The sequence below is a fragment of the Drosophila ananassae genome, chromosome 3R (genome assembly GCF_017639315.1).
Source record: "Drosophila ananassae strain 14024-0371.13 chromosome 3R, ASM1763931v2, whole genome shotgun sequence".
NCBI classification, from domain to species: Eukaryota; Metazoa; Arthropoda; class Insecta; order Diptera; family Drosophilidae; genus Drosophila; species Drosophila ananassae.
In genome coordinates this window covers 8835605-8848900 of record NC_057930.1, presented here as the reverse complement: position 1 = coordinate 8848900, position 13296 = coordinate 8835605, and the positions used below count along the sequence as shown (strand labels likewise).

Genomic DNA, 13296 nt, shown 5'->3' with positions numbered 1-13296 from the left:
TGTAAAATGTTTTCATGTTTTGTGAAACATTATTTTCCGTATTATTTTCTTTTTTGACATCCAATGAGGCCTTTTTACGTTTATTTGAAAAACATTTTGTATATTTTTGAAATTGTATTTTGGAGATCTGGTTACCAATAAATATTTACACCCCAAAGACCCACATCTATTTTCTTCGGGAGTAACTTCTGTTTTAGGCAGTAAGTACTGTAAGTGAGTTCTGGTGTTTGTTGGAAAATTCAAATTTTGGAAACATGCTCCTCCGGACGCTCAAGTGCCCAAGAACTTGCAACACACACACACACATTGAAACACACTCGTATAAACATACACCTTCCGAGACTTGTCATCTATCATGCCCCAGCAAACCCGAAACCAGAACAGGAGCTCCACGAGGACAAGGACGGGAGGTAATTGTCGCCTGGCTGCTGTGGAGAGGTTAAGGGACTGGGGGCTGGGGTTGCGATTCCGATTCGGATTGGGGGCCTGGAGCAGATTGTATTTGTCGTTCTGGCAGCGAAGTCGACTGAGGCAGCGACTGCTACTGCGACTGCGACTGTGGCGTATGCGACATGGAAAATCCATTATCACGAAGTGAATTTTTACTGAAAAATTTACATACCCACTCCGCTACTGGCGCAGCGCCCCCCCGCAGTCTCATATAAATGTGAAAATAAATCCTGAGTGCGTGTTCAAGGGGCGGCGGCGAGGGTTGGCAGGGATGGAGGGTCAGGGGTCGTGTAGGGATGCCTCCCCAGGAATATAACCCACAGAAATACAACTCTATTTGATGGCCCGTTATTAAGTAAAGGAATGCCACCAAAAAGTTGCCCAGCAAGAAGAATCCTAGGTAGATTTTGTATTTAATTAAAGGCATAAATTCAAAATGATGGAAGGACCTTCTTTTTTCTCCTTGTTGGTAGGAGAACACTTTTAAAAATTTGGTATATATTTTATGGTTAAAGTTTAGGAGATAAAATATAAAGAAATAAAAGTGATTTTTAAGCGATTTTTGCAGAAAATAATACTATTTTTAGAACACTTTTAAAATGTTGTATATATTTTATGATTTAACTTTAACGAGATAAATTATAAAGAATTATAAGTTATTTTAAAGTGATTTTAACTGAAAATCATATAATATATTGAGAATACTTTTAAAAATGGTATTTATTTTATGATTTAACTTTAAGGCGATAAAATATAAAGAAATAAAAGTGATTTTAAAGCGATTTTTACTGAAAATCATTCTATATTTAGAATACATTTAAAAATGGTATATATTTTATGATTTAACTTTAACGAGATAAATTATAAAGAAGTACAAGTGATTTTAAAGTGACTTTTACTGAAAATCATACTATATTTTAGTATAATAAATATGTAGTCTTTCTTGGCCAATTAATTTCAAAGAATTTAAGTCTAAAAAAAATGTATAATTTGTTTAAATAATGAGTTTCAAGGTAATTTGTGGCCTAAACACTACTAACAATAGGCAAATAAATCGGCAGGCAGATAAATAAAAAACCCCTGACCCCAATTTAGGGATAAACAATCTCTAAAATGTAATGACCAGAATTCTGTGAGTGTAGGCCGATTCTTGCTCGGGGAGATGATGGCCGAAAATGTTTGGACCATAAAACAAAAGTAAGTGAATCGGTATGATGGATACGGTTAAGGTTTTTGGGTTCTGGGTTTCGGGATTCGGGGATGCAGTGCAGCTATAGCCACTGAAGGTAGCCTAAATATTAAAAATTTAAATGAACTGCTCACTTTTTACGATTTTGTCCTTAGTTTACGACTAGAAAGAGAGAGGGCGTGCCTAAACAAACGGTTTTTGTATTTTTATCGTTTGTGTGTCGGTGTGTGTGTGTGTGTGTGTGTGTTTGTGATGGGTGTGCGTGTGCGTGGGGTGGGGTGGTGAGGGGGTGGTAATTTCAGGGGCTAGTGTGTGCGGGGTGGGGGGATGTATCTTTTACGATGCAAATTTGTTGCCATAAAATTGAAGAGTGTAGCCAAAAGTGAAGCGCTTGCCTAAATAAACTTTGCAGACTACAATGATGATGATGAGTTGCCATTCCCGCTCCGGTTGATGATGATGATGCCTTCGCCTCCGCGCTGGGAATTTTTGGGCCCGGTACCCAGGACTCTATGGCCACGTGCTGGCTGGGGGAAAAGGTTGAAAGGTCAGGCCTGCAACTCACACGTTCCTGGAGCAGAACGGAGGGCATCGGGGGAGTGTAGATCCAATGGCGAGATTGCCTCTTTTTTTGTTGTTGTGTGTGTGTGGGTGTGAGGGGTGTGAGGGTGGCGAAAAATCAACGAAAATCGATTGCCGCTAAATACCCAAAAAGTTTCGGCCTGAGGAGTTAACGTAACGTTGTTAACTCAACTCAACTCAGCCTCAACTTGGCCAAAATACAAAAAGTTTTCCCTGCTCGGATGCCTCTCCAGCTTGTTCTTCTTTTATTTTTTAGAGAGTCCTCCTCCCCAGGACCTGTTCTAGCTTGTTTTTGTTGCCGTTCCTGATAAATCCCCAACGATTTGCGTCTCAGTCTGGGGCAGCTTTTTTTCTCTGCCGTTGTTCTCCGGCTCTACTGTCTGTATACAATATTTAAATTTTTCGATTTTTTATTTTTGCACTCGGCACTCGAGCGTTGAAAGGGTGTAATGGAACTTTTTTGTCGGAATATGTATAACATTGTGAGAACTATAGGGGCGAAGGAATTTGGGCTTAAAAGGCTTAAACCTCAGTTAACAATGCTATAAAGTAATTGTTTCCCATAAAATAAAGTACTTAAGCTCTGGTGTTTTATATTCTATATAATTGGTTTATTAAACTATTGGTTTATTAACTGAAACTGGAAATCTCATTAGAAACTTACTATAGAATATGATATTGAGAAATATTTTAAGATTTTATTACAATGAATTATGATGCATATTTTATTTTTTATTCTAAACGCGTAGTACTTTTAATATTTTAAATAATATATATTCTATTATAACATAGATATGTTCCAGAACTATTTAAAAAAGCTTAACTGATAAGTTAAAATTTTTTCAACAATACTTGAAATATATTATTACTCATACGCCATGTAGGTTTAATTAAAAATCTGAAACTTTTACTGTTAGATCAGAGACCAAATTAATAAAATTAAAATTAAAAGTCGTGTAAAATTAGTTTCTACAATTTTTAATTGAAACAAGTTTTTCCCACAATACCTGGAATATTATTACTCATACGCCATGTGGGTTTTATTTAAAAGCAGAAACATTTATTGTTAGTTAAAAACAATAAAATTTAAACGGAAACAAGACCAGATTCATAAAATTAAAATAAAAATGTAAATATAATTAGTTTTTATAATTATTCTATACATATTGGAAATTTAAAACTTAAATATAAACAAAGAAAGTCAAAGTCCTATTTTTAGGTATTCTTTATCCAAAAACTACCCTAGAATACTATATGAGCGGTTCTAGTTCTTAGCAACTAATCTAACTTAAACTGAAACTTATTGCACTGTCCGATTAGATAAGATAATTAATGTGAGACTTTAGACAACAAGCAGATAACCGAGTGCTCTGGTGAGGGTCAATGGGCATGGAATATTAAATTAGTAATTAGCTCAGCAGCGTCAGCAGACCCAACAACAGCAACAACAACAACAACCAGATGTTGTCACTGCCTGTCCTCCTTCTCCCCATCGTACCCCCCGATCCTGCTGCCGGAAAACTTTTTCCTTCCATCCATCCCCCCACCCAGACTGCTGGGATGAAGCCTTAGTTTGCTCTTTTGCTTTTACTTTTGTTTCGTTTCCGTTTTCACCTGCAGGAATTACTCAAATTTATCTACGTGTGTTTTGAGGTTGTAGGTTGAGGGCATTCCGCTAGTCATTCTAAGGCCGTCTCGTTTCCACTACCCAGTTCCGATTTGAGACACAGTAATTACATGATATAGTGGGAATTGTATTATTGAGAGTATGGAAGTGAAATCTATATTTTGTCTTGCTAAAGTGTTCTACTCTGCGTATGAGTAATATTGTTCCTTCGTTTTGTATTATATTTCAAATAGTTTGTAATAAATTTATAGCTTTATACAAAAAACTATCAAAATTTTTATATTTTTTTATACTGGAACAATATATTTTTATTACTCATACGCCGGGTATGTTTTATTTGGAATGTTTTTCTAAATTGTTGGAATTAGAAAAGAATTAGAAAATATAAAAACGTAAGATGTTTTTTTTAAATATTTATCAGAGACAGTAAAAAAGAGTAATACATTTTAAAGAATATATTTAATTCCAAAACACACTCTAAAAAAAAAGGGAAATAAAAACTTTTATTTCCAATTTTCAAAAGAAAAAATATATAAAATAAGACCTGGTTTTATATACATAACTTCTGCATCTTCCTTAAGAAATAAAAGAAAAAATCGTATTATATCATTTTTTTTAGAAGTATTTTTCTTACGATCTCCTGGCTTTCTTATAATTATATGAATTTTCTTAAAGTGCACACATGCGAGAGTTCACTGTGTTTGCATTGTGTTTTTGTTGTTTGTTTCTACTTTGTCGCTTATTGTTGTTGCTGTTTGTTAGATTCTTTATTTTTTTGTTGCTGCGGGCATTGACTGACTTCCTTCCTGGCAGCCACGACAAAATCAGGCGGAGATGGGGGCCTGGAGGCTGCTGGAGATATGCGATGGAGTCAGGAGATGGCATCTCCTCTTTTGGTGGAGCCTGGCGCCTGTTCTTCTTCTTTCTAGCTTTTGGACTCTTCCTCTTCTTCTTCTTCGTATTCTGCTTCTGGGTTGCGTGTTTCGCTTCTGTACGTTTTCTATTGCTGCTTCCTTCCGATATTCCAGCGACTTTCCCTGTCCCGGCCATGTCCCTACTCCACCCCTACTGCACCCCACCTTCCGTGTTGTATTTGTATTTTTCTGAATATTTTTTTCTTCCTTTTGTTAGCCGCCTCTGTTTTTCGTTTCTGCTTTTCTTTTCGACATTTTTTTTCTTTATTTCCCAGTGAATTTGGTTGTCTCGCACGTGAGCCGCATAATGAAATTTGCCACTCCCTATTGTCTCAGTGTGTGTGTGAGCTGTCCTGTGTGTGTGTGTGTGTTGGCCCAGCTGCTTAGCCTAATCTGATGTCGTCTTAAAGAGATGTCATTGCTACCCTCCCACTCCGTCCACCCCCCATCCACATCCATTGCTTTCCCACTTTTTTGCCACCCATTTAGCCACGAAACACCCCCACCCCCACTCCCACACCCACCCACTCTCCTCCTGAAATGAAACTCTCGATTTAATGCGAAGGAATCTCGGCCAGAAATGGTCTTGGTTTTGAGTCCGTCTCCGGCCCTATTCCTGTTTTCCGTCTTATTTGCATGCGCTGCCACCTAAAGGTGACAACACCAAATGTTCAATGTGCCAAAAAACAAGCTACCATCGACATTATCCAACAAACAGGACAAAAAACTACACAAAAAATGGTAACAAATGGGTATAGAATTTAAGATACTTAGTATTTACTTTTATGAATAAATTTAATTAGGGGAGAAAATAATTCTATTCAATTATTTATGAGTTTTTGTTAAAAATATGATTTATTATTCAATTATATCTATTATATTAAATCTCTTATATATAAAACCATATTAATATTTCTTAAAATAATAATTATAAGTATAGGTATATAACTATTTAATAAAATTATTTTTTAAAAACTCTCTTTACCATCTATTTCTAATAAAAAAATATATTTTTACATAACCTTTGCATATTTTATGTTTAATATTAAATATTTATCATATCCTTATCAGATTCAATCAGATCTATGAGGTATCAGAAAAAGCAAACAAAAACTCCTGAAGGGAAAGTACTGCTGGAAGTGAAGTCTTGGCCTGGACCAATGTCTGACCCCTCCCACTTTTCGGCGCCCACTTTTGTCTCACCGCCACATCCCCCACCGCCCCTCTTGCCGCTTCACACTTTTTGGCTGCGCTGTGCTTTCAAGTGGAAAATTACTTTCGCAGCTTTATGATGCGGAAATTATATGAAAATCATGGCGAATTTGCCTTGCCTTGCCTTGCAAGGAATGCCGGAAAAGTCCACAACAGTGGCTTCTGGCCTCCGTATGGCAGGAATCCGCATCCCGTACATCTGCATATGTAGCATTGTTATCTGTGAGCCCGATCAAGGCACCATGCCACGCCCACCAGCGTCCCAGCATCCCAGCATCCCAGCGCCCGCCGCATAATGAAACGAGCTTTTGCTTTTGCTTTCAGCTTTCAGGTTTCGGCTTCGGCGACGCCGTTGACAACTTGTGGTACCCGGTGCTCCACCTCCATATCTGCCGCCTCCAAATCTACCCCTGCCACTTTTCCAAGGACACTGGGGGAAAGGGATATAATTTTATTGTTTAAAAATATTTGAGATTTTTTTTGTTAAAAGTTAAAGGTTTAAAGTAGAAAGTTTTAAAAATATTTTTAATTAAATTACTACGTAGTACGTATAGTATTATATAGTCTTACGCTACGTATTACGTATCATTACTTATATGCAAGTAATTATTTTTTTTTACGTTTTATTAAGTATACGTATTAAATCTTAAAAAGTATTATAAGAACTGTACGTAAGAGTACTTCTTTTAATAAATGTTATATTAGAATCTATTTGAAGTTACTACTTTTCTCTCTGTGCACTCTGCTCGCAATCCAGCGAGCAGCTGCTGACTGGCTCCATTTCCATTTGAATTAGCATAAAACGAGGCGGCTTACGTCTGTCTATTGGGGCGCGGGGGCGTGGCACGGGGCTGAATCCGAATCAAAGCCACCGTAGAGTGGCACAGGGAGTACCCAGAGTGGGAGGAAAAGGGGGGCTGGTGGATTGCAAAGATATCATCTGTTGCTGCTTTAGATGCCGGAGCTGGAGCTGGAGCTGGAGCAGGAGCAGGATCTGGCTGCTGTGTGTGTTTCGTCCTGTACTGCTCTGTTCTCTTCTGTTCCCACCAACGACGACGACGACTTCGTTATCTTTTTAACTTGCTGGCTGTCGTTTATTTAACTGATAATGATTTGATGGCAGTTGGCTAAGCTTCCGACAAAGCCCTCTCTTACCCTCTGCCGGCCCGCTCCTGCGCTCCTGCCATCCCGCATTCATTTCCATTCCCATTTCCACGCCCATTCCTCGCCATTTACTGAGGTCAATTACACGCTTTCGATTAAATTTGCCACGGACTGTTGTTGTTGTTTGGTGCTATTTTTGTTGTTCTTGGTGTTGACAGGGAACAGCTGGCACTTGGTAGATCCTGCAAAGGCACATCGAGGTGTCGGGTTAGCTGGTTTCTAGGACATTTTGGCGACAAATAAAGTGGAACAAAAACTATCATCACTGCTATTTGTTTATAAAATTTTATTTAATTTATTTAAAATATTTTAATAATATTTTTAATATAAAATAGACATTAAATCCTTACATCCTTAACATAGTTCGGCCGCATCTCCCTCTGGCCTCAGCCTAGACTCCCATTCTCCTGGAAAGTTTGGTTGCTAGAATGTGTGTGTGTGGCACAAATAAAGTTGAATTATTATTTTTCTTTATGCTCTGGGTGTGGGGGTATAGAGGCGGTGGCCAAAGGCTGTGGTTGGGGGCGTGGTGCGTGCCCGGAATGCTCAAGTGTTGCCAAGTTGCATATTCGCTTCGTTATCCCGTCGGGCCCCCACACACACACCCACACACACACACAGTAACCCACAGGCACACTCGTAAGCTTTAAAGAGGGGATTACAAGAATACCATATTGGATGTTTAACACGGCATTTCCAGAGGCATTCCTTAAGAGAATTTATGAATATTTTCATCACTTCTAATAAGCATACCAGGGCAGGATCTTGAATCCCTTTTAAATGTCGCTAGAATTTTAATTTGTTTGCATTTTTGGTTTTCTCTCCTTGTTACGGGTCAGTTTTAAAGTCCTTTAACCAGTAAGTCTCTCCATCCTTTATATAACTCATTAAAGTGCCAGAAGAAATGTATGAAGAGTGACTTTTAGTGGTTATAACGTGAAAAAATTCGCATCCGCACGTGTTTTTCATTTAATCGCTACAATAAACCCGGAAATTGATTAAATTATTGATCCACCTGTGGTTCAATTATTGCGCCATCGTGCTCCCTCGCAATCGAGAGCTTAAAACGAAAATTTCGCCAGTTTCCTTGTATTTTTACCCCCCGACTACCGGTTTTTAAATTGGGTGGCAGTGGCAGCTGTATATCATAAAGTGCGTGTATTTCGTAAAGTTTTATTATTCTTCCACGTGTGTTTCTTGGTTAATAAGCATGAGTGTGTTTAGTTAACATTAAAGTAAGCGTTTTCACCTTATGGCTCTTTGTTTTTTCTCTTCTTGTGACTGTAAAAGTTTATTGCTGTGAAAAGTAAGCGAATTTCACGAAAATTTTACGATGCTTCCCATGACTGGGAGCCCCGTATGAGATAAAATACATATATGTATTTTTATAAAAAAATGTACATAGGCATTATGTATGTAATAATGTTTATTTAGCCTAATTGAAGGAGGCTTATAGCCATGGAACTCTACGGCAGGCAGTTCGTCACCTACGTGGATGGCCTTAGACATTAAGGTATGATATAAGAAATTGGGAATTATCATAGTAGACTTTTATTAATCAACTTACCTTCATTTACAAACCGTAGAACGATGCTGGGTGTCATGTTTCTATATAATTTTATTTATGACAGCCAGCATTTACTAATACGCTTAAATTTTAACGTTCCTCGTAGAAGGACTTGAAACTTTCGCCCTCTACTCCTCAGCCATAGTAGTTTGACATATGCCCAACTCCATCCGTTCAGGGTATTATGTTTGGACTACAATGATCTCTACCACATCTTCTCACTTTGCACCACTAACAATCTTAAATCGCTTGTACTAAACGCCTTATCTGTGCAAGACTCTTCCTCGTGATATCTTACTCTTATATCTTACTCTTACTATCCCCCGATTCGAGCCGTACCTTGTGCGGCAGCGTCTCTCGGTTGGTTCGACGTGAGCAATGGGAACAGCGTAATATAATTATGACGAATTAAAACAAAAATGATTCCTTTTTTCTTATTTTATTTAAGTATCCTTTTCGTTAACACTCATTTTTGTGGAACCTAAATCGCATTTTCCCTCTAAATTTCATAGTTCGCCATTTTGGCCATCTTTCGTTACCATGAGCGAACCATTATCGGGCCCCTGGCTGAGATTCATCTACAATGGCGTGCTGCTCGGCACCTCTGTAATGTCCGCCCGGAAAATGGACCTGGAGCAGCACCCTTTCGCCCTAGCTGTCTGTGTCGTGGGCGGCGTAACGGCGATAGTGGGCTTGCTCCGTGTCCTCTTTGCCAGCGGCCAGCCGGAGGAGTGCCGAAAGATGAGGGACGTAACCCATGGAGTCCTGGAACTGGTTCCCTTGCCCCTGGCCAATATGAATCTATATTTAAAGAGCACTGGCTGGAGTCCCATAGCCCTGGCTCATTCATTCTTCATAATTCCGTTGATTTGCGACATGGTCTGTTGCCTGGCGAAGGAGCGCAGGGATTGCGAGATGAGTGACAGTCTGAAGAACCTAACGGTATTGGGCAATATTGTATCCCTGGGATTCCTGGCCTTTGTTGAGCGGAACTCCCTCTACCTGCGCATGATGATGGTCATGGTTGTGGTCAAATATGGCATGGTGCTGGTGGACAGCATGAAGGAGAACGCTGGCGAGGATCTGCAGGTGTGTGGCACGGCACTCTTTATCCTCCTTCTGGGCAAGGCTATGGATAGCTCCGGGACCTGATCCTAGGCTTAACCCCTGACTGGTTGGTACATATGTTTTTTAACGCTTCAAGGGTTTCCGGGTTCCGGTTAATTTTCCATGAATCGCCTAGTCCGTATTAAATTTCATTTCGGTGGATTTTCAATTGCTGTGTTCATGTTTGCTCATGTTTTTGTAATTGCCGAGACACCACAACCTTCGCCCTGTAATTACACTTTGAGAAATAGTGTATATTTGGCATAAAATTCTAAAACTTTTTTTTTATAATTTTGATGATTTTTTTTTATGAAACCTTTAATTCTAAACCTTCTAAACCCTTAAATTCTAAACTCATCTTCAAACCTTATAAATTTTAAGTTTTAAAATGAAATGTTTCACGAGCAAAATACAACTGAATCTGAAAGATAAATATACTTGAAAAAAATATAATTTATGTTCCGAACAAAGCCTTTGCGGAGTGCATGTGGAGGGGAGCTCTAGCTTGTATGGCTTCCTCGGTGTGTCACACACATTATAATGATATATCGGCGATTACCGATGCGCAATAAGTGCCCCCGGGTCGCTCCAAGCAGTCGCTGATTCATCGCTGGAAATCGCTTTGAAATCGTTGAAATGCCTCTGCCTTGCCTTTGCCATTGGTTTTTGTCTTTCAGCGGGGGGCTTATCAATTGATTCGGGCTGGATAACAAGGCAATCGAATACTTTAGATACGGTATCTAACGATAAGTACTTGCGGCTGGTACTCGTAGAGCTCCGACTTCAAATGGCTAAGTAGAGTAGACAGAGTTCTTTCATCGATGGAATAAAATGTTTAACGATTGAAGGATATGATTTTTAAATTGTCTCTATATTTATTATTTCCCTAAAATTAGCATTCCAATTGAATCAAAATTTTAGGCAATATTTAAAAATATGGGGAGAAAAATATTCCGATATTTTAATAGAAAATATGATTGTACTCGAAACTAACAGGTCTGGAAGGTATATTTTACAATGTAACAAATACTGGCCAAGTTTTGAAAAGTAAAGTTCGCTTTTGATGCAAATGCAAAATACAATTTTTAACAATCTAAAAATATCCCAGCCGTATTGTATCAGATTTGGAAAAGGAGTATCATTTTTGAATCAGGTTCAAAGTGTCTCTGGAACTAATAAAATATTTTTGGTTAAAATGGGGGGATGGTGATGGAGGAAAATTCAGGTATAAGTTTGCCTGGTTTTGATGAGGATTAGAATGCTCGAACTCTACGATTGAAAAAGTAAACGATCTGATATGAATTGACAGACATATTACGATAAACAATCACGAGGACTTTTAAACTGGTAACTCGATAACTTAAAAATAAATTAACATCGACGCATTGGAAAGCTAAAATTTATTCCAAATAATAAATCCGTTTGTTGATGGCCAGGTGCTGACGTTTATCAATGATCCCCCGCAGCAGTTTTCATTTTCCGTCCCAAAATCGGTCCGATGTTGGCACTTTTATTATTTGTTGCTCGGCTGTCACCAATATATTTCATATATTTTCGCGATGCTGCCAAATGACAAACTCTAATTGCAAGTGGGACAGATTTTAATGAGGGTATGCCAGACATATAGTTCCAGTACAGTATAGGACATCACATTATGAAGCGGTATAAAAGTCTCTTAACTTATGAGATTGTCAATTTATTGTATTTCAAAAGCAATTATCTTGTCCAGAAAACTTTTTAGGATACAATTAATGTCAAAGCGAATTATTTATTCGAGACACACTGTATTTGCATATAGGAATTCCTATATATATTTATTTTTTGCCCAACTATTACTCCCCGACTATGACTCTCTTCCGGTTGTCGCCCACAAATCCCCTCCATCGCGATTCCAGGCCAGCGTTTTGCTTTATTCAACTTGACAAGTGAAGTGAGTGTGAATATTTTTTTAGGTCACAACAACAACAACAACAACAACAACAACAGCCAGGACTATAACTGACTCCATCAGCAACCTCCAACCTGCTGATTCCTGGACTCTCTCTAGCTGGCAACTCTTGCTACCTGGCGAAATAAATAAACAGGTAGGAGCAAAAACGAATAAAAAAAAAAGGAAAAAAGTGGCGGCAAAAAGAGAAAAATTCACAGGAAAAATACAAGAAATGGTTCGAATCCTTTTCCATCCTGTTCGGAATTGGTTCGAAGGGCCGCAGGAGGGGCAATGGACGGAGGGAAATTGCAGTCAACATTTATTTCCGCAGTATGATGGAAAAATTCGAAAATAATTTGCGAGCCATAATTAAAAGGCGACAGGAGCAGAAAAACTACTAAGGGGAATGTGGGGAAAAGTTGGGGCAAAAAGTGCAGAAAATTAAGGAGCGGAAGGGATAGTACTGGGGATGGGGGGCTAGAGTTGGAGGGGGAGGAAAATAGAAAGAAAGCCAGTCCCTCAATGTCCTCAATTCGCTGGGGTCATAAACAATTCCAGCATAGACGAGTTTTCGATTTTCGCCTCAATTGGCAACATATGGTGAACAGACTCCCTGAGAGCAAGCCATAGGAGCTCCCCAATCTCCCTACATCCTTTCTACACTTGAAGAAAAGTGTGTTTGTTATTTGAGAGGCGTAGATATATTACTATATAAATAGTAGTGCTTCTATATTATTTATTATGTTTAAATCTAATAATAAGACCTATATAGTATCCTATCTCAAAACATATAATGTTTAATGATCTTATTTAATTTGATTTCCTTCAGTAGCACTTGTCACATTCTGTAATTGAATTTATTTAAATTTTTTATAGTGTCGATTGTGGGCGGGGCATCATTTGCATTTGTGACTGCGAATTGCGAATGCGAAAATTTAAAGTTTTCCCGATAAGAGGGTTGTAAAAAGTACAAAAAGCAGAGAGCAGGAGGACGACCCAGACCAGGAGCTGAGGCGGTAGCCGGAGCAGGATCGGATTGGAAAGGGGAGCAATGCAAAGGAGCTGCTGCTGCTGCTGCTGCGGCACAAAAAAAAAAAGGAAAAGAAATGGCGACGTTGGCGAGGAACGCAACATGAAAAGGGCGGCAGACAAAAGACGAAGACGACGGCCAGCAAACAAGAAAAATCGCTGCCGGCTTCTTGGGCGGGGAAATTCGGAAAGGTGGTGTGGGTGGAAAATGGTGGGAGGTGGAGGTGATGGGAAAAGTGAAGGATGTAAATGGTAGCGGGTGGGGTGGTGGGGGCTTGAAGCAGAACTTTACTTATACGAGTTTTTCGCATTGTAGAACGCGCGGCATTTGCCAGAAGGTGCCAACACATTTTATTGTTGTACTCTATGAGATGAGGGTGTTTGCAAAGTTTCGAACACTTAAGACAATATAGAAAAGTTTTAAATCCAATCTAGCTCAAGTGTTTACGATCTAAGCAAATAAATTGTGCTTCTGTTTGGGTTTAAAATGTGATAATCCAGAATGTTTAGTTGTTATTAGAAATA

At 38.8% G+C, this 13296-nt stretch overlaps 1 protein-coding gene across 1 annotated transcript; it reads left to right on the top strand.

Moving 5' to 3' along the window:
• The first annotated feature begins 9133 nt into the window (after positions 1–9133).
• Positions 9134–10103, top strand: LOC6504512. The gene has a single exon (XM_001964906.4). The coding sequence runs from the start codon at positions 9246–9248 to the stop codon at positions 9855–9857; it is 612 nt and encodes a 203-aa protein (XP_001964942.1). The 5' UTR covers positions 9134–9245; the 3' UTR covers positions 9858–10103.
• The last annotated feature ends 3193 nt before the right edge of the window (positions 10104–13296 follow it).